Source organism: Mercenaria mercenaria, chromosome 6 (assembly GCF_021730395.1).
Source record: "Mercenaria mercenaria strain notata chromosome 6, MADL_Memer_1, whole genome shotgun sequence".
NCBI classification, from domain to species: Eukaryota; Metazoa; Mollusca; class Bivalvia; order Venerida; family Veneridae; genus Mercenaria; species Mercenaria mercenaria.
In genome coordinates, this window is record NC_069366.1 from 30,291,322 (window position 1) to 30,311,947 (window position 20,626).

At 36.1% G+C, this 20,626-nt stretch overlaps 1 protein-coding gene across 4 annotated transcripts in view; it reads left to right on the top strand.

Moving 5' to 3' along the window:
* Positions 1–20,626, top strand: part of LOC123549280 (conserved oligomeric Golgi complex subunit 7-like) — a 45,874-nt gene that overhangs the window by 802 nt on the left and 24,446 nt on the right. For all 4 annotated transcript variants that reach the window (XM_053545526.1, XM_053545528.1, XM_053545527.1 and 1 more), the window contains exons 2-14: positions 4,801–4,893; positions 6,399–6,443; positions 7,508–7,563; positions 8,044–8,128; positions 8,963–9,052; positions 10,355–10,423; positions 13,877–13,912; positions 14,433–14,553; positions 17,218–17,300; positions 18,183–18,293; positions 18,973–19,131; positions 19,373–19,427; positions 19,988–20,118. In XM_053545526.1, the coding sequence (XP_053401501.1) occupies positions 4,801–4,893; positions 6,399–6,443; positions 7,508–7,563; positions 8,044–8,128; positions 8,963–9,052; positions 10,355–10,423; positions 13,877–13,912; positions 14,433–14,553; positions 17,218–17,300; positions 18,183–18,293; positions 18,973–19,131; positions 19,373–19,427; positions 19,988–20,118 (1,134 nt within the window). The remainder of the gene's footprint in view (positions 1–4,800; positions 4,894–6,398; positions 6,444–7,507; positions 7,564–8,043; positions 8,129–8,962; positions 9,053–10,354; positions 10,424–13,876; positions 13,913–14,432; positions 14,554–17,217; positions 17,301–18,182; positions 18,294–18,972; positions 19,132–19,372; positions 19,428–19,987; positions 20,119–20,626) is intronic.

Sequence of the window (20,626 nt, forward strand, 5' to 3'; positions counted from 1 at the left end):
CTTTTTATTTCAATTGTACTAGAAAATCTTGTAAGAAAAGATAAAAAAAGTCCGAAAATCACGATCGCGAAAACGTGTGACAAATATGAAAAAACGAAAGCAAACATTAAAAATTCTTGATAAAATACCCGTTTTAAATTTCATCTTTTCACCAGAACTATTCCATACTTATAATATCTGATTACTTAAAACATTTATATTTTATTTTGCTCTAGCAAAATACCTCGGCAAAGATAATAAATTTGCGTAACGGCCGACCGGCTTATTTAATCGAATCAAGCACATAAAATAATTACTTTAGATTAACAACACATATTACACAATACAGCATAAGCTGTTACCGCTAATTAACAAGAGGTACAAACACGATAATCTGACGCTGCATTGTTTATCAATCATCTATATTACATACTGATAATAACCACGTGTCAGTCGGCGCGTGGCGTGATTGACATCTGTCAGTAGCTAATTAACATACGACGCTCCGCCTACTGTCATACTTACGCTGGTGTCGACAAACAGTACGAAGTTCACTGGGATTTTGATTGACAAGGGGCAGAGCTTTCGAACTTTACGCATCAAAGAGTATTACCGCGAGACAAGCAGACGCCCACGGCATATTATGTGCGGGTCAGATACGAGTTTTTATCGATTTTCGCTGGTCTAAACCGGAACCTCGGGTCCACTGAACGCTCTTCTAACATTTTTCTAAAGGTTTTCACACCCATTGAAAATTGTGAAAGACCGTCTGCAATTGTGAACGGGTCCGATATTCGGTCGGGAAAATCGCTGGGAGTAATCTCCATTGCTTTGTTTACGATTTTGGAGGGGGGAATTTCGGACGTAGGGGAATTTCGACTGAGGTAGGGGAAATCCTTGGCTGTGGGGGAAATCCTCGGCTGGGGGACGAGGCCGATATTCGGCCTCTGCTATAGAATAAAAAAAACCCTGTTATAGGCCACTTCCAACAGCCTTGCTGATAGGTTAACCCTTTAGCGACATGGTTAGAGTGGCGGCCTACTGATAAGGAGGTCAGGGTTTGAGCCCCAGTAGGGACCTTGGTATTTTTCTCTCCCAGGGTTTACTTTAAGGTTTAGCAGTATATCACAAAACAACAGATTTTTTTAGTGAATGAACAGCATCTTGAAACACAATTTATCTGTCCAATACATGTTTTACTGTTCTGTCCCACAGAGTTGGATACTAAAAATGATATTCTAAATGAGTTGTCCCCCTTTAAATAAGAATGCCATTTGTAAAGAAATAAATGTAAACAATTGTCAAAAACGATGTTTACCTAGTTATGTAAAGTTTAAACACTCGCACGATGTTGCAAGTGCATAAAAACGAAGACATGTAACAGCTTTTAAAAAATGGTGAGTTTTTAAAGGTGCTGAACTGTCCAGAAGTGTGGCCCCTTCATGCAGCCCCTTCCGAAATTCAATACATATATGAGTAAGTTGACAATGGTTTTGTAGAATAATATAAATGTTTTATACGCTGTTAAATTTTCATGTTAAACAATGCGTTCTTTTTATGATTTGATGACGTTCAAACTTTTTTCTCCGAAACATGGACCTATACCTTAATGGCGACGATGATGTTTGACGGACTCATGCGTAGGGCATGGAGTGTCATTCTGGAGAGCTGTTAAGCTCTGAAATGTAAAAGGGGAGAAGTGTAGTGATAGTAGGTTTATAGGCTACTTCAGCAGCCTTGCTGTTTGGTTAACATGGTTAGAGTGTCCACCTACAGATTATAAGGTCCGGGGATCAAGCCCCAGTAGGGACCTTGGTATTTTCTCTTCCAGGGTTTACTTTACCTTTTTCACGATATCTCCAGTAATTTTTATATCCGACACTTGAAATTTCAACTAAATAAAGTTAGGTCACCAAAACTAAAGAGCAAATTTGTTTACCTCTGCGTATGTTTTTGAGGCCCGGAGAGGAGGGTACCAAATTGCTGTAATTTATCTCTTTACAGTACAATGTGTCTGGACAGGTAGTTGTTGCTCAAATCATTCTGTATAATACTTGTTTTGGATTTGAAACAAGACAATTTGTTTTTATAATATGAATTAAAACTGTGGTGGGAGACATATTGATTTACTCCTGTCTGTCCGTGTGTGTATCTGTCCGTCTGTCACAAATCTTGTCCGCACTCTTAAGTCGAACATTTCTCATGCGATGTCCACCAAACTTGAACAAAATGTGTTTGCTAATAAGTCCTCAGCCAAGTTAGATACCTAGCCAAATCGGCCCGGGCACTTCGAAATTATGGCCCTTGAATTACTGATCCGAACCACTTGTCCAAGTCCACTTTGAATCACTAAACCAAAACTTACTGAACCACTCATCCAGGTCCACTTTGAATCACTAAACCAAAACTTACTGAACCTAGTGGCCCTTTGAATTATTGAACAAAAACTTACTCCTGAAGTGTACTTTCCTGAACCAAAACTTACACCTGAAGTGTACTTTTCTTAGCCAAAACTTACTCTTGAAGTGTACTTTTTGTTTACTATTCAGATGATTAGGCAGTTGTGGGAGACATGGGCTTTTCTCAAAAGCAGATCTAGTTTCTAGATAAAGTTGACATTCCTGTTGTTGACTGTTGACAACACAGTTACATATCGCTTAATTTTTTGGGTAAAAACAGTGCCCCTGTGTAACTTAAAAAATTTGTTTGGAATTCTGCATGTAAGAAGGTTTCTATGACAGCATTTGGCAAAATATTTTTAAACTTTACACAAGTCTTGACATTGGACCTTTTTGGTGAAAGTTTTGCATGTACATTTAGTAGGTTTCTTAGTAACTATTTTACTCAATACTTTAGTCATGAAAATCTTCTGAATTCCTTGATGATTGTTAAACATGAAGAATTATTAAATTTTTAATTGTTTTCCGGTAGAAAATAGACATGGAATAGGAGATTGCTCATTGATATGATGTTCATTTGCCAACTAAAAAACATCAAAATACAATGATCAGTGGGGCAGTCAATTTCTAAACATCAAACATGGAATGATCTTGAGATGTCATTCATAACAATTAGTCTAAAGACAAAATGATATCACAGTGTAAGTCTCCAATTCGTATTCTCTCCCGTCTTGCTATGTGGTTAAAGTCGTTGCCTTTGATTCACTAGCCCCTCACTGCTGTGGGTTCCAAATCTTGCTTGGGGCAAGAAATTTTTTCATGTGAGGAAGCCAGACAGCCGGCTACTGGCTTACAGAAGGTTGTTGATTTTTCCCAGGTGGCTGCCCATACCTGAAATAATGCTCAAAGGGGCACCTGGTGTCTTCCTCCACTATCAAAAGCTGAAAAGTCTCTGTATGACCTATAATTAGGTCATTGTGATTTTAAATCCAATTAAAAAATCTCTCCCATCTGCATTCATTTACACGGCTTAGCTTAGATCTGTTCTAAGAGGCAGACTTATATAACATGTTTCTTAGTAATACAGTTATATTGATTACGCCACAAGTTACTTTTTAATTTGCGTACCCACATTAATCTTTTATATGCAGGTCCAATGATTTTGCGCTTTTCATTACAATGTTTAAATTTGAATTATCAAGAATTTCTTATTTCAAGTAAAAATTAGGGTCACAGACAATGTTTAAATTTGAATTATCAAGTATTTCTCAAGTAAAAATTAGGGTCACAGACAATGTTTAAATTTGAATTATCAAGTATTTCTCAAGTAAAATTTAGGGTCACAGACAATGTTTAAATTTGAATTATCAAGTATTTCTCAAGTTAATATTAGGGTCACAGACAATGTTTAAATTTGAATTATCAAGTATTTCTCAAGTAAAAAATTAGGGTTACAGGGAGTTGGCTTCTGCTCCTTTAGTTGCTTCTTTTTAACAGTTTGGTAATCTTTATAATGTATTGTTGGAAAGATTAAAGATTAGCAAACCCTAAAAGTAAGATAGTCACAATCTTTCAACTTTTCATTTTTCATTAACATTCATAAGACATCAGTGTAACTGGGAGGCACTGCTTGTAGCACAAATGAAGCTGGTATAAGGAAGGGTAAGTTGGGATGGCAGTGAGAATTATTAAGACATTACTTTCTTAGCTTCCTAGATTTTGGTACGCTATTTTTAGTGATCCAATGCAGTTTGTTGATTGTTTGTGGTAACATGCAAATCTGTCCAGAGAACTTGTGTATTGAATCATTACTGATTTACAGTTTCTTAAGGGATAATTCTTGTAAAATTGTTTTTTCGTGTTGCAAACTGTTAAAAATCCTAAGGGATTGGTTTGTGCCGGAGTTGGTCAAGACTTGTAAGGGAACTACAAATTATCATGAGGGATTCAGCAGACAGTTTAACAGTAAACAAACATGCATTAACACTTTTCTAGCTTAAACTGTGTAAAATTCTGAATAAGTGAATATTGTCTTGTTTTAATTATGTGTAATGGGGCCATTGTACTTGTAATGACCTGTTTCCCCATGGAAATTACGTGATTAAAAATGGGTGTTAACAGCACATTTATGTCCTCCTTGTTAAAACATATTTACTCTTCTGTTAAAATACCCCTTGAAAATGAAGATAGCAGGGATTTTATGCTAGAATGTACAGTTATAAGTGTTCTTTATTTTAAGTTAAGTTTTACCTGACTTCTTACAAATTCCATAAAATATTATGGATTTGTAGAGGTATTTGTGGAGGTAGTAGTTTTTAGATATTTAGTTTCTTTCACAGTTGAAAGGATTGAGGTTAAATATATATTGGTTAGAGATTTAAAGATTTCTGATGACATCTACTGTTTATCATTATTCCAACAGGATTACACAAAGTTCCTTGATGATGAATTTGATGTTAAAGAATGGGTGAATAATGCTTTCTCCACCAGTAGGGAACAGGGAGTATCCAAAGATGTAAGTAGTTTTTATAGTCTTGTTTTTTATTGACCACTTTTCAGAACCTGATTCTATATTTCTGCTTTTTCTTGATTTGTTCTTTGGTTGAGATTAAAGTGGAATTATACGCATATTTCAAGTAAAAATACAGCACAAATAAATATGTGTGTAAAAAGGGTGGAGGAAATTATAGTTTTTAACCCAGTATACCAAACTCTTCCTGTTACCATTACGAAATAATAACTTTTTAAATATGACTTTTCATATTTTGACTGGGGCAGTCTTTTTAAGAAAAGTCAAACTGCTTACAGGAGTTGCTTCCCTTCAACCTCAGAAATCTATGCTTATAGGTAAGGGAGATCATTGCGTACAAGACTGAAGAAATGAATTATTTTTTATAAGTCCGATTTCTTCATTTCTAAAGCATCACTTTCAAATACTTATGCGGCATTATTGTTAATTAAACACATTTAAATGCACAGCTACTGAAAACTTGTTTTTATAAAACATTCACCAAAAACACACTACGTGCTGTAAGATGCGCATAATGCCACTTTAAGTGAAAATAAAGATGACATGATCGTTACATTGAGGATACTAGTCTGTGTTACTGTGGTACAGCATATGTAGTTACTGCTGAATTTGCTATTGTAAACTCTTACATTTGTGAAAATGAATTTGAGGACCATAATGATTATGAAAATATGATTATTTAAGTGTTATTTATTTTATATGAGGGTATATATTTTGTTGTAAGTATGGAAAATTTAGTCATGACTGAAATAAATTTTGAATCCTGGGTAATACTGAGAAAATGAGGATGTTTTAAAGTAGAAATGCCTCTATGTCCTTGATGAAGGCTGTTTTGAAAAATAATTACATAATTATATATTTACATTTATTCAAAACAGTGTTATTGTTCACCATGGCCAAGTGTTTTGTAATGGCTCACCTTGCACTGCTGTATTAACAAGCTCATAACTTAGTTTTTCTAGACAAGTTTAACCATTAATATTTGGACAGCATCTCTTCATACTTTAATACATTTGAGAATGTTGGTTATTCTAAAGGACAATATGACAAATTTTCGTTCTAGAGATTTGTACATTATGATTTTAGATAAGTGATTTTATGTAGCATTATGTATTTTACATAAATGATCTCTTATAACTCTGCTAGAGTGGTGGCAATGCATATACATGTATTTTATTGTGTTTTAATATATTGTGCATATCTATGTCATGCCGATGAGATCTGAATAAATAAATATGTTCAAATCATGAATGTGGTTCTGAATAATTTGCAAAAACTGTCCAATTATTCCTACCCAAGTGTGCAACTGTGCCTGAAATAATTCTAACAGGGATGCCTTGTGTCTACCTCCAATTTTAGAGCTGAGAAAATTGCCATATAATTGATTTAAAATCCAACATTGAAAACAAACAGCCAAACAGTACAGTGTTTTCAGTCAGTCAGAAAATATGAAGAGCAGTTGTACTTATATAAAGTTTGTTTTTCTTCAGCAATATGCAACAACCTTAGTGATGAAACTCCAGATGTTTATTCAGGTAAGAAATAAATTTCTTGTAATAAAAATGGTAATATGAATTTGTTACATGTATTGGTACAATCTAGTTGCTTATCAGTCTCTTTGTTCAACCTAAAAGCATTGAATAATATGTTTCGTACATTTATTCCATGCCTTCCTATATATTTTAAAAATGCAAAAAATGATTCAATTTGGCATCTCCCTAAAAGCCATCTGTCTTGATAACTCCTGGAAAACAATGTTATTCCCTTCATTACTTTGAAGATAGTATTAGAGATGGAACATGGCCAATATCGAGAAACATACCTGGTTCTTTTGCCAGTCAGTACTCGGGTCTCTTATACATAAGAAGTGGAACTGGTCCGCACACTGCATGTATGAAGAAATGGTCTGCAACCCAGGTTGAATTGGTCTGCACACTAGGTGGACCAGTCTATTACTAGAAATAAGAGATAATATACAACTAATGCAATGATATTCCTTATTAGCTGTATTTGCTTTATTCCATTTTCTGTATAACATAATTTTTTTTTATTATAAACTGAAACATTGTGAGACAACCAACTATAAAGATAATACAGTAAAGACTGCCTTAGCGACCCCTTGCTTTCAGCAACTTTCTGTCTACAATGACATTTTTATTTCCTTCCGATCCATTTCACATTACAATTGGCTTATTTCTAGAGACTCCCTGTCTGATGTGTACAACGACCATGATTTCTTAGTCCCAGATCAAGACTTCAAACCTTTATAATGACTTTTTGACCCCTCCTCTCAAAGGGAGAAAACTTCTCCAATACAAATCATGGAGTGTGGTTCTTGATCTTAATAACTGCGTCACTGTCTTATTGATGAAAATTAAGTGAAGCAGATTGAAAGGTCATTTAAAATATTCCATGTTTTATCAGAATGTTTAAAGGTCCTTAATGAAGTGCTAACTAGAACATGTCTTATTTGCCTTAAACCAAGACCTCTCCTAGTCAGATTGTGTATAGAGACTCCCTGTATACAATGACTTTTTTGAAATTCTCCAAAGGTTGGTCACTGTAGCCTGTAGACAGTCTTTACTATATAATATTACAGGAGGTGAACAATGTGATAGAAGAGGCCAGTCAACAGGCAATACAGAACTTACCTAGGTATGTACTCTACTGTACATTTCCAATGGAGACAAAGTAGAATGGTTTAAATAAGTTTGAAGTTTTAGTTCGGCTGTAATGGATTAATATATAAACAAGTTTTAAACAGTATCCAAGCTGCTATCTGGTTGACCTATTTCATTTTCGTCATTAGAAGGTTCAATATAAGCCTGAGACAAACCTCTGATATCTTTCTTTGATTTAATTTTTAAATTGGTAGGCATGGGCATAAGTACTGTTTGCAGGAAGCATTTTCGCCAAAATTAATTTTTATTTAAAAAGAAAAAGGCAATCAACCTGCCATATTGAAAAGGAGAAAAAATGGGAGAATTTTTTCAACCTGTACAGTATACAGACCATAAAGTATTGACAAAGTGTGCTAGAGGATCTACCAAAGAACCTTGGTATACCTCTGATATGCTAGATTGACCTTTTAACCTTGTATGTTTTGTATAGTGAAATAGCTATATATATTTACAGAGTGATGAGGGAAATAGAGGCTGTTAAACAAGAGGCATCACTTCTTCAGGACCAGATGGTCGTTGTCAAACATGATATACAGAAGGTATATATTACACTGTCAAATCAGTTAATTTTGTGAGCATTAAAGTTTATAGTTTTGGCCAGAAAGGCTATTACATGGGAATGTCACTTTATGGATGTTTTTAATCATGAAATTAATGGGAAATTTTACTTGAGCCGTGCCATGGGAAAACCAACATAGTGGCTTTGCGACCAGCATGGATCCAGACCAGCCTGCGCATCCGCGCAGTCTGGTCAGGATCCATGCTGTTCGCTTTCAAAGCCAAGTGCAGTCAAAGAAACCGTTAGCGAACAGCATGGATCCTGACCAGACTGCGCGGATGCGCAGGCTGGTCTGGATCCATGCTGGTCGCAAAGCCACTATGTTGGTTTTCCCATGGCACAGCTCACTTATTTGTTGGGATTTAATTTCGTGGATTTATGCAACCATGAAATACACAAAAATTAGTCACTAACGAATATTAATGATTTTACAGTCTGTACTACAGCTTGATAACAGTCTGTGCATTATCATACTAAGATGCATGCTATTAAGTATTTGATAAGTCTATAATGACTGGTTTCCTTTTTCTTGTATTTGGGTCAGTACAGCTTTTCATTTCTCATGACATGTCATTTTTATAGCACTACTACAAGTGTTGGTAGGAATGCAAATGCAGGTTATATTTGCCAGGCAGATGAAATCATAATGTATTTTGTTAACATGTATTTGATATAGAACATTTTAAAAACTATCACCTGAGAAAAATGTCAGTAGACATGTCAGTATTGAATAAACATTGACACTTAAAGAGTTAAAAATTGAGTATGAAAGAAGCTTCACTGCTTTGTATAGTTATTTTTTTTATACTGACAGGTTGAGCATGATACAGCACAGTCAATGCAGACGTTGTTGAAACTGGATTCTATCAAATCGAGAATGACTTCTGCAGCTGATGCTCTCAAGGTTTGTGGGTTTTTAGCTCACCTTTAATATTTCATATTTAAGCTTAAAGATGGCACATAAAATCACAAAATAAGTTACAGATGTAAACTGAAAAAAAGTATTATTACACAATTCCAATATATTGTTAGGTAATGAAAGGTTTTGCTGTTTGCTTAAAGTCAATAATTGGGCGATCTGTTAAAAAATTGAACATTACCTTCAGTTGCCACTGTCTCTAGGACAACAACCCAATAAGTACATTATTTCTGCATTGTATCACTTTAAAAACACACACCTATTATAATTCTGAATAACACCAGCAATGTTTAAAGGTTTTAATGAGATTTTTTTAATGTCACTCTTGCTTGCATTAAACTTCAAAATGAAGAAGCACTAAATCATGTGTGTGTATTCATCAGCAGACATTCACTGCCAAAATGAAAGTTATGTTTGTTTCAAAAAAGTTGTTTTCATCAGAATTGTGGAGTGAATTAGCAAACAGCAGTAATCAAAATAAGTTTTCTTGTATTTGGTATCTAACCCGCCTGCTTAGCTCAGTAGGGAGAGCACAGAACTATGGATTATGGGGTTGTAAGTTTGATCCCTGGGCGAGGCGTATGTTCTCCATGATGACTTGATAGAAGACATTGTGTCTGAAATTAATCGTCCTCCACCTCCGATTCATGTGGGGAAGTTGGGAGTTTCTTGCAGAGAACAGGTTTTTACTGGTACAGAATCAAGGAATACTGGTTAGGTTAACTGCCTGTCATTACATAACTGAAATACTGTTGTTAAACTCAAAACAAACAAATAAATGTATTTGTTGTCACCCTTTAACTGATGTCTGTATCTGTGGCTCAAAAGTTTTGCATGCAATGGCCAAATGCTTTAAGACTTAACACATTTTTTCATCATCATGAGATGGTCCAACAGAACAACTCGTATAACTCAAGCTTTTACTTTTTTTAGAATTACGCCCCTTTTTCACTAAGAAATTTTGGTGAAATTTTTGTATGTAAGCAGGTTTCTCAAGAACTTTTGTACTGAATGCTTTCAAACTCATCATAAATCATGAACATTTTGACATAACAGTTTACAAAACTATTCCCAAACTGTTGCTTGAGATTTTGTTCATAAGCTAGTATGAAGAGGAAAGGCTTCAAATAGTGAAGCATGCTGTCATTATGCAGCTCTTAGTTTGCTATGTAATAAAACATTAACTAAATGGCTCGTTCATACAGTGGTTAAAACTCTTCCCTGTAAGATATTCAGTAATTGTACAGTTTATGAAAACTTCAGTAATAGTATATGTGATTTTTTCAGGAAGCAGACAACTGGACAACATTGAGTGCTGATGTGGAGGATGTCTTCCAGTCACAAGACATTGAAGCTGTAAGTTTGTAATTCCTTGTATACCTCAAATACAGTCACAAGACATTGAAGCTGTAAGTTTGTAATTCCTTGTGTACCTCAAATACAGTCACAAGACATTGAAGCTGTAAGTTTGTAATTCCTTGTGTACTTCAAATACAGTCACAAGACATTGAAGCTGTAAGTTTGTAATTCCTTGTGTACCTCAAATACAGTCGCAAGACATTGAAGCTGTAAGTTTGTAATTCCTTGTGTACCTCAAATACAGTCACAAGACATTGAAGCTGTAAGTTTGTAATTCCTTGTGTACCTCAGATACAGTGAGTCACAAGATATTGAAGCTGTAAGTTTGTAATTCTGTGTGTACCTCAAATACAGTCACAAGACATTGAAGCTGTAAGTTTGTAATTCCTTGTGTACCTCAAATACAGTCACAAGACATTGAAGCTGTAAGTTTGTAATTCCTTGTGTACCTCAAATACAGTCACAAGACATTGAAGCTGTAAGTTTGTAATTCCTCATGTTCTCAAGGGTTGAATGCTAACTTGTCAAGAGCAGCTTCTGTAGTACATAATGACAAGATCAGCATTTTGTATTGAACCCTCATAATCTGGTCTGTTCTTGTATGTGCTTGAGGCCTAGATGCTTAACTGTCTTATCAACCCATTCATCACAGCAGAATTTTATGTTACTTTTTAGGGCTTTTGCCAGCTACCTTGGGAAAAGGACCCTGGCCAAAATGTGTGGAAAAACGTGTTAGTTTTGGGAAAATTAGTATATTAAAATACCTCAAAGGGGTAAAAATGAGAATTGTTCAGTTATTACTAAATTAAGCGCATTGCATTGTGTTTCAAGTGTTTAGGTTTACATAGGCTGAAACTGAAATACTTGAGAAAAATATTTATGTATTTTTTAAGCTCACCTGTCACAAAGTGACAAGGTGAGCTTTTGTGATCGTGCGGTGTCCGTCGTCCGTCCATCCGTCCGTCCGTGCGTCCGTCCGTCCGTAAACTTTTGCTTGTGACCACTCTAGAGGTCACATTTTTCATGGGATCTTTATGAAAGTTGGTCAGAATGTTCATCTTGATGATATCTAGGTCAAGTTCGAAACTGGGTCACGTGCCGTCAAAAACTAGGTCAGTAGGTCTAAAAATAGAAAAACCTTGTGACCTCTCTAGAGGCCATATATTTCACAAGATCTTCATGAAAATAGGTCAGAATGTTCACCTTGATGATATCTAGGTCAAGTTCGAAACTGGGTCACGTTCCGTCAAAAACTAGGTCAGTAGGTCTAAAAATAGAAAAACCTTGTGACCTCTCTAGAGGCCATATATTTCACAAGATCTTCATGAAAATTGGTCAGAATGTTCACCTTGATGATATCTAGGTCAAGTTCGAAACTGGGTCACGTGCCATTAAAAACTAGGTCAGTAGGTCAAATAATAGAAAAACCTTGTGACCTCTCTAAAGGCCATATTTTTCATGGGATCTGTATGAAAGTTGGTCTGAATGTTCATCTTGATGATATCTAGGTCAAGTTCGAAACAGGGTCATGTGCGGTCAAAAACTAGGTCAGTAGGGCTAAAAATAGAAAAACCTTGTGACCTCTCTAGAGGCCATATATTTCATGAGATCTTCATGAAAATTGGTCAGAATGTTCATCTTGATGATATCTAGGTCAAGTTCGAAAGTGGGTCACGTGCCATCAAAAACTAGGTCAGTAGGTCAAATAATAGAAAAACCTTGTGACCTCTCTAGAGGCCATATTTTTCATGGGATCTGTATGAAAGTTGGTCAGAATGTTCATCTTGATGATATCTAGGTCAAGTTCGAAAGTGGGTCACGTGCCATCAAAAACTAGGTCAGTAGGTCAAATAATAGAAAAACCTTGTGACCTCTCTAGAGGCCATATTTTTCATGGGATCTGTATGAAAGTTGGTCTGAATGTTCATCTTGATGATATCTAGGTCAAGTGCGAAACAGGGTCATGTGCGGTCAAAAACTAGGTCAGTAGGTCTAAAAATAGAAAAACCTTGTGACCTCTCTAGAGGCCATACTTGTGAATGGATCTCCATAAAAATTGGTCAGAATGTTAACCTTGATGATATCTAGGTCAAGTTTGAAACTGGGTCATGTGCCTTAAAAAACTAGGTCAGTAGGTCAAATAATAAAAAAACCTTGTGACCTCTCTAGAGGCCATACTTTTCATGGGATCTGTATGAAAGTTGGTCTGAATGTTCATCTTGATGATATCTAGGTCAAGTTTGAAACTGGGTCAACTGCTATCAAAAACTAGGTCAGTAGGTCTAAAATTATTAAAATCTTTTGACCTCTCTAGAGGCCATATTTTTCAATGGATCTTCATGAAAATTGATCTGAATATTCACCTTGATGATATCTAGGTCAGTTTCGAAACTGGGTCACGTGCGGTCAAAAACTAGGCCAGTAGGTATAAAAATAGAAAAACCTTGTGACCTCTCTAGAGGCCATATTTTTCATGAGATCTTCATGAAAATTAGTGAGAATGTTCACCTTGATGATATCTATGTAAAGTTCAAAACAGGGTCACGTACCTTCGAAAACTAGGTCAATAGGTCAAATAATAGAAAAACCTTGTGACCTCTCTAGAGACCATATTTTTCAATGGATCTTCATGAAAATTGGTCAGAATTTTTATCTTGATAATATCTAGGTCAAGTTCAAAACTGGGTCACATGAGCTCAAAAACTAGGTCACTATGTCAAATAATAGAAAAAACGACGTCATACTCAAAACTGGGTCATGTGGGAAGAGGTGAGCGATTCAGGACCATCACGGTCCTCTTGTTTAATTTGGGATTTTTCTGTTGGAATTGGGGAGAAATGGAAGCTGCATGGCATTGGGAATGAGGCCGATATACGGACCCAGGGGCAATAGCCAAAAAGCCCTGTTTGTCCAATGATGCTGCTACTTTTTATTTAGTATAAGGTACATGTAGAATGTGATTGGTGTTGCTGTGAGTTACATACAACCAAAAACTGACATGTAGAATGTGATTGGTGTTGCTGTGAGTTACATACAATCAAAAACTGACAGAAGAAAACCATGTAAGCCATAGTAAGCAGACACATCTGGAAAAAAAACTACAAAATAATATGTGAGCCGTGCCATGGGAAAACCAACATAGTGGCTTTGCGACCAGCATGGATCCAGACCAGCCTGCGCATGGATCCAGACCAGCCTGCGCATCCGCGCAGTCTGGTCAGGATCCATGCTGTTCGCTAACAGTTTCTCTAATTGCTATAGGCTTTGAAAGCGAACAGCATGGATCCTGACCAGACTGCACGGATGCGCAGGCTGGTCTGGATCCATGCTGGTCGCAAAGCCACTATGTTGGTTTTCCCATGGCACGGCTCATGTATAGAATGTCTAAAAGTATTTGTTATAAGCTTAATACCTTTAGTTATTCATAGAATTACTTTTTCTATTCTGTAGATTACATCCAAACTCTCAGGGATGCAGCAAAGTTTGGTATGTATAGCTATGTCTTATGAATGTCAGCAAAAACTTTTTATTATAATTGTGTTATTGTTGTCAGCTTTGAATTTCTGCCATTCTCTTATGCCTTTACACACAATATTTATAGATACTATCAGGATCCATTGTTTGTGTTTGTGTATATGAATATTGAAAAAAGGTATTTATTTTCATTTTTGAAAGTAATCTTGTCATGGGATGAATTTAAGTATTCTCCAGCCTTCTAATATTGCTGCCTTAGGTGTTCTTGTTATATCTCTACATATTTATATGAGCCTCACCATGGGAAAACCAACATAGTGGCTTTGCAACCAGCATGGATCCAGACCAGCCTGCGCATCTGCGCAGTCTGGTCAGGATCCATGCTGTTCAATAACGGTTTCTCTAATTGCAATAGGTTTGGGTCTGGATCCAAGCTGGTCACAAAGCCACTATGTAAATTTTCTCATGGCGAGCCTCATATATACTTTAAATTTTAATTCCATACCATTAAAATCTTTTGTTTTGTTTTCAGCAAATGTTAGTGGATACTCCAGATTATGGTGAAAGATGTCAACATTTAGAGAAGTTGAAAAATAGATTAGAAGCAATGCTCAGCCCACAGTTAATGTCAGCATTTAATGCTCAATCTATAGGTAATACTGTTATATTGTAAAACATGTTTTATTGTAGAATAATGTACTGTGACATCATTTAATTTTGTGTGCACAAAATTGCATAGTTCTGGCTTTTTTTGTGGATACTGTATACGTAGTTATATTGGCGGTGCCAAAATTTGGTGTTTTTTAAAGTGTTTTGAATTGGCGGTATCATTAATTGGCGGAAACGTCATCGACCGCCAAGATCAAACATCTAGGTAATTGTTGAAATTGTTAAAATGGCGGTGTTTAGAATTGGCACTATCAACATTGAACGCCAGTATTGCCAAAATTAAACCACTGCCAGTAATAGTCTGTATACAGTATATGAATTAGTGGATTTTAACTTTTGAACTTAAAATGAATGGGAATTTTTTTACTTGTGCGTTGGGATTTCATTTTGTGGATTGACCTAGCTAACACTGAACTCCATGAAAATAAGTCCCCCATGAACATTTATTATTTCACAGTATACAAAATTGATTTAGAACAGACATGTAAAGTATGTATGCAAGGGTGATACTTTGAAATCTTTCCTATATTTGTGTGCTAGTTTAGATGATTTTTGTAATTTCTTTTGAAGATAAACTTAAATCTTTATTAATGTTATCTAGTATAATAAATGGACGAACTAATTTCTTTCCTACAAGAGCCCCATGTATAGTTGCTTAACATCTGGTATGTTCAATTGCCAGGTAAGCTGCTGGTGTTGATGAAACAACTATATCTTGCACTTTGTCCAAAAATTAAATAAAAGTTCTTGGTCTGACTGTCAAGGCCAAAAAAGACCGTAGCATCAAAAATGTTGAATATAGTGCATTATATTCTGTAAATCCCATATCTGTAGCCTTATTATGTCTCCCCCAGGAGACATACTGTTTTTGCTCCGTCCGTCCTTCCGTCCGTCCGTCCGTACGTCACACTTCATTTCCAAGCAATAACTGGAGAACCATTTGACCTAGAACCTTCAAACTTTATAGGATTGTAGGGCTGCTGGAGTAGACAACCCCTATTGTTTTTGGGGTCACTCTGTCAAAGGTCAAGGTCACAGGGGCCTGAACATTGAAAACCATTTCCGATCAATAACTAGAGAACCACTTGACCCAGAATGTTGAAACTTCATACGATGATTGGTCATGAAGAGTAGATGACCCCTATTGATTATGGGGTCGCTCCGTCAAAGGTCAAGGTCACAGGGGCCTGAACATTGAAAACCATTTCCGATCAATAACTAGAGAACCATTTGACCTAGAACCTTCAAACTTTATAGGATTGTAGGGCTGCTGGAGTAGACAACCCCTATTGTTTTTGGGGTCACTCTGTCAAAGGTCAAGGTCACAGGGGCCTGAACATTGAAAACCATTTCCGATCAATAACTAGAGAACCACTTGACCCAGAATGTTGAAACTTCATACGATGATTGGTCATGAAGAGTAGATGACCACTATTGATTTTGGGGTCACTTCGTCAAAGGTCAAGGTCACAGGGGCCTGAACATTGAAAACCATTTCCGATCAATAACTAGAGAACCACTTGACCCAGAATGTTGAAACTTCATAGGATGATTGGTCATAAAGAGTAGATGACCCCTATCGATTTTGGGGTCACTCCATTAAAGGTCAAGGACACAGGGGACTGAACATTGAAAACCATTTCAGGTCAGTAACTTGAGAACCACTTGACCCAGAATGATGAAATTTCATAGGATGATTGGTCATGCAGAGTAGATGACCCCTAACGATTTTGGGGTCACTCTGTCAAAGGTCAAGGCCACAGGGGCCTGAACATGGAAAACCATTTCCAATCAATAACTTGAGAACCTCTCGACCCAGAATGTTGAAACTTCATAGGATGATTGTTCATGCAGAGTAAATGACCCCTATTGTTTTTGGGGTCACTCTGTTAAAGGTCAAGGTCATAGGGGCCTGAACATTGATAACCAGTTCCGATCAATAACTTGAGAACCACTTGACCCAGAATGTTGAAACTTCATAGGATGATTGAACATGCAGAGTAGATGACCCCTATTGATTTTGGGGTCAGTCAGTTAAAGGTCAAGGTCACAGTGGCCTGTTCATGTAAAATCATTTTTTGGAAATAACTTGAGAACCACTTGACCTACAGTGTTGAAATTTAATAGGATGATTGGACATGCAGAGTAGATGACCCCTATTTATTTTGAGGTCACTTGATCAAAGGTCAAGGTCACAGGAGCCTGAACAGTGACTTGAGAACCACTAGGCCAAGAGTGTTGAAATTTAGCGGGATGACTGGACATGCCAAGTAGATGATCCCTATTCCAGCCAACCATCAGTGTCTCTTTGACTTTCGCTCTTGACCCCTATTGACTTCTTGCCTATAGGACTTTGCATTGGGGGAGACATGCGCTTTTTCACAAAAGCATTTTCTAGTTTTGATAAAGCAGTTCTTCTTGTTGCCCTCATTTGAGCGTGTGATTGTGTATAATGTCTTAGTTATATGAATGTATTTATCTCATATTTTTATGTACAAACAGAGAGTAGAATAAAGTAAACTTTGAAAATTTGAAACTTTGACAGTCTTCTGAAGGCGTTTCTGTATGGGGTACAAATAAATTTTTAAAATAGCCCCACAAACCTGTGCATTAACAGAATAAATGTCTTCATTTGTCTATCTTTACAGAGGCAGCTCAGATGTTTACAACCATATTCAAATCTATAGATAGATTACCACAGCTGTATAAATTCTACAACACATGTCACAAGGTAAGAAATATTTTTCATAAAAGTAATTTCGGTCTGTACTACAGAATACTCTCCCTATAGCCAGTAAACAAATTAGTTCACAGCAGTAACTACTGGTTCATTAAGTCATGTAACAAGAAAAAAGTTTTTGTGCTTGATGTTGAATGTATTTGGGGTGGAAGGGGAGGAGTCAAGAGTGTTCTTCAAAGGAACATTTTAAGAAACGGTTGTGTAAGAATGGTCATAATTCACAGGGTCTTACGGATATGTGAACTACTTTTTGATTTGTAATGGTTTTGAAATGAAGGTAGTAATTGAAGGGTATATATTTACCCTGCTTTAGGCTATTTACTGCTACAGTTCAAACAAGCTGTTTATTCACTTATTTAGTCCCTTACAGGTGGAACACCAAAGGGGAATATAGGAATGCCCTTGGTCCATCCGTCTGTCTGTCTGTCTGTCCGTCCACAAATAACTCAGGAATTAACGTATTTTTTTCAGTATTAATGTTTATGAAATAACTGACCATTATGCAATGGGGAGACCACCATGATGGAATGGTTAAAGCCGCTGACTTTTTATCATTTGCCTCTCACCGATTAGTGTTTGAGACCTGGCTTGATGTGTAGAATTCTTTCATGTTAGGAAGCCATCCGCTGGCTGATGGCAAGTTAAAGATTTTACTATGGTGCCACTGGGTGCATGAAATAATGTCTAGAGGGGCATCTGGGGTTTTCCTACACCATGCAAAGCGGGATAATCACCATATGCTCTATAATTTTGTCAGTGTGATATTTCAACTCAACAAAAGGTATGCAAGGGCATATCATTTTCAGAGAGAAACGCTATGTTCAGAAGAAATAAAAATGCTGATATCTACTAGTAAATTCTTTGTGCTTTTAGGGTACATTGCTGCAGTCCTGGAAGACATTATTGGAGACAAATGCAGACGACAGTTTGGTAGAATGGATGAATCAGTTATATGACCATCTCCTGTCGACATGGCATTCTCAGGTATGGTAGTCAAACATAAGGATTAAACGTCCCCAAATTTACCCTATTGTGAACCTGTTAAAAAAGATATATTGCTGTACATGTATGCCGGAAGTTTTATCATATCAATTGTATAATTTTACAAAAAAACTTTTAGTTGTTTTTGGTATGTATGCTTTCAGAAATGTAGAGCTATGAAACAAAATAGAAAAACAGACTCATGATTTCTGGCATAGACAGAAAGAATATTAGGTCACATATTATTAGGTAATGTCTCTATTTCAGCTTTTCACAGTTAGTTTCAACTGACATTGAATTGTTTTCAAAGGAAACTTTTGTCAATATGTTTTTGTTAATATGTAATGATAGCAATTCTAGGGTTATGGCAGTCATACTCGAAAGGCAGCTCAATTAGTTTTCATAGGGGAACTTTAACCCTTAGCCTGCTGCAGGCGAATTTAACAGCCTTTGCAAACAGCTTGGAACCAGATCAGACGCCGGTTCCAAGCTGTTTGCTACTCTGACAATCTTTCTTCCAATTTTGGAGCAGATTGAATGAACTTTACAATTTTAGCAGATGACATTTCCAGCAGACGACAATTTATCTAGCATGCTAAAGGTTAAACTTCTATTTTCCAACAAAACAAGCTAAAACAGAAGATTAACCATATTGACAATTGTTTTTTCTAATCATTTGCAGATGAAATGGTGTGGTCAGATATTTCCAGACCCAATGCCAGTAGTTTGCCAGCTGATTACAGATACTCTGGGAGGACTGGATCCCCCACTCTCACAGTGTTTTGATACATTTGTCTCACAGAAGGGGGAGCCAGTACCAGCTCTTATTGAGTTGAAACAGGTGTGTAAGAACATGTAAACATCATGATGATAACTGCTGTAGTTGTTGTAGCCAGCTTTTGTATTTTCTAATGGCTGAATGACTGAAAGAGAGTAATGTTTAAGGGCATAGAATGTACACCATATATCCCACAGGTAAAATATTTGAGTGACAGTTTTTCCAAATTTTTTAAGATTTTGCCTGAATGTTCATGAGTAATAATTTTATAGGAGAATGCTTATGTTGTATTTGTTTATTTTAGATATCGGAAAGATTTGCTAAAAGTATAGAGAAGGCTGCAGAATCTCATTTGAAAGGTAGTAGTTTTTTTACAGTGTGTATTAGAGTCGAGTCGGCAAATTTCGTACATGAGTAATACCGAGAGGTCACAGCTTATTAAAGGTAGACTATTTACCTCGCTTTACACGCAATGCAGGTAAAGTCAATCCGGAGGTAAAATATATATCGTATAGGTAACACAGTCATAGAAATGCACTTTTTAAGTAAAAAAATGTCAATTAAACCACTAAGTGTACGGAATTTGCCGCTACTGTACGAAATTGCACATCCTTTGTATGCTTATGTTGTTTCCGTCAACAGATGATTATCCAATCAGCTAAGGGCTTATAAATACACTTAGAAACATCCACACTGGTTCCACTTTAGGTAGCAAGTTGACTTTTAACTGTCAACGAAGCCTGGGAATAGTAAATGTCAATGGCATCCAAAACCTTATGGAATTAGCCGACTCGACACTATAGATTTCAATGTTTACAACTGTATTTAAAAAGTTTGTGTTGTAATAATTTTCTTGATAATTTCTGGTTAAACAATGAATATATTTCAATGATCAGAGTTTTTCTTAACATCCTTGCAGATACGTTGGAGCATACGAGGGCTATGGAATGTTTACTGGTTATGATATATTCTCCATACACGCCATATCTTGTGAGGTACAGAACGTATGAGGAACAATGTCTTAACAATGAACTTAACAATATAAAGATGGTAAATATATATCATATATATATATAAAGTAAGATATATATATAAAGTAAGATACTACTTTCCTTGATGCTGTCTGCCTCTTGACTTTAATCAAATAGCAGTGAAACTTCGTGAATTTTTCAATCGTCTTTCAAAGTTAGCATGGTTGGAGGTGTCATGTGAGTCTTGAATAGACTCTAACAAACTGAGAATGATATTATTTTCTTTGGTTTGCATTCTGTGCTTCCAAAGGATATTTTTATAGAATTTATTATCTACTTTAGATACACACAGAGGTGTTTGAGACTGTAAAGTTACTGTATTACCATTGATTAATTGTAAAATTTCAGGACCATACAGAGGTGTTTGAGACTGTTAAGCTACTATGTTACTATTAGTTAATTGTGTATATTCAGGACCATACACAGGTGTTTGAGACTGTTAAGCTACTATGTTACTATTAGTTAATTGTGTATATTCAGGACCATACACAGGTGTTTGAGACTGTTAAGCTACTATGTTACTATTA